Below are 1430 nucleotides of genomic sequence, written 5' to 3' on the forward strand. Positions count from 1 at the left end.
CAGCCGTTCAGCAGAGACCCCCCCGGCGAGCCCCTCGTAGCTGTCCGCTCTTCCTCCTCCTCTTCTTCCTCCTCCTCCTCCTCCCCCTCCTCCTCCTCCTCGCCCAGCTCGGAGGCTGGTGGCCCGTAGATGTAGCCGTAGGTGTGCAGTGGTGAGAAGGACTGTGGCGTGCTTGGTGCCGGGGGTCTGGGGGAGACATGGGGCGGACACTGATGGCACCGGGGGGCGCTGCCATGGTGGGAGTGTCCCACGGGGGTGGGGAATACCTGAGGCAGGTGGTGTCCTGGTCCATCTCCAGGTCCTCAGCCACCTGCTGTTGCGTGAGGACCCCGTCGCTGAACGCTGGTGAGAGGCGCCCGGTGACTGGGGACCTGTCCCTTGGGTGCCTGGTGTCTGGGGACATGTCCTTGGGGTACCTGGTAGCCAGGAACATGTCCCTTGGGTGCCTGGTCTCCAGTGATGTGTCCCTGGTGTGGCTAGTGGCTGGGGACATGTCCTTGGGGTACCTGGTGCCCAAGAACATGTCCCTCCGGTGACCAGTTACTGGGGACACCTCTTCAGGATGCCTGGTGACTGGGGATGTGTCCCTTATGTGCCCAGTGGATGGGGATGTGTCCTTTATGTGCCCAGTGTCTGGTGACATGTCCTCAGGGTACCTGGTGACCAGAAATATCATGAAGGGACATCCCTTGGGTGCCTGGTCACCAGTGATGGGTCCCTCGGGTGCCTGGTAGCTGAAGATGTGCCCTTGGGGTACCTGGTGCCCAAGAACTTGTCCCTGTGGTGCTCAGGGACTGGTGACATCTCCTCAGGGTGTCTGGTGACTGGGGATGTGTCCCTGGGGTGCCTCATGGATGGTGACATGTTCTCAGGGTACCTGCTGGACAGGAACATGTCACTTGGGTGCTTGGTCACCAGTGACAGGTCCTTGGGGTGCCTGTTGGCTGGGGACATGTCCTTGGCATACCTAGTGGCCAGGAACTTGTCCCTGCAGTGCCTGGTAGCTGGAGACATCTCCTTGGGGAGCCTAGTGCCTGGGGACATCTCCTGGGGCAGCCTCGTGCCTGGGGATGTGTCCCTTGGGTGCCTGCTGGCTGGGGACATGTCCTTGGGGTGCCTAGTGGATGGTGACATGTCCCGCTGGCACTTGGTCCCTGGTAATGGGTCCCTGGGGCACCTGGTGACCAGGGATGTGTCCTCAGGGTGCCTGATGGCCAAGACTGTGTCCCTCTGGTGCTTGGTGGCTGGTGACATGTCCCTGGGATTTCTGGGGACTGGGGACACATCCTTGGGGTGCCTGCTAGCCCAGAGCATGTCCTTGGGGTGCTCAGTGACCAGGGACAGGTTCTGGGGGTGCCTCATGGCCAGTGACACATCCCTGGGGCTCTCAGTGGTCGGGGATGTGTCCCTGGGGCGTTGGGTGAGTGGAG

The 1430-nt window shown here is 62.1% G+C and overlaps 1 protein-coding gene across 1 annotated transcript in view; it reads right to left on the minus strand.

Annotated features, from left to right (window-relative positions):
* The window catches only part of ROBO4 (roundabout guidance receptor 4), a 6956-nt gene that overhangs the window by 757 nt on the left and 4769 nt on the right, over positions 1–1430 (minus strand). Inside the window, 6 exon segments of the mRNA XM_029962053.1 lie at positions 4–186; positions 267–371; positions 402–437; positions 507–616; positions 685–997; positions 1058–1425. Coding sequence (XP_029817913.1) covers positions 4–186; positions 267–371; positions 402–437; positions 507–616; positions 685–997; positions 1058–1425 — 1115 coding nt within the window.

This window comes from Manacus vitellinus, unplaced genomic scaffold, assembly GCF_001715985.3.
Source record: "Manacus vitellinus isolate BGI_N305 unplaced genomic scaffold, ASM171598v3 scaffold_41_pilon, whole genome shotgun sequence".
Lineage (NCBI taxonomy): Eukaryota > Metazoa > Chordata > Aves > Passeriformes > Pipridae > Manacus > Manacus vitellinus.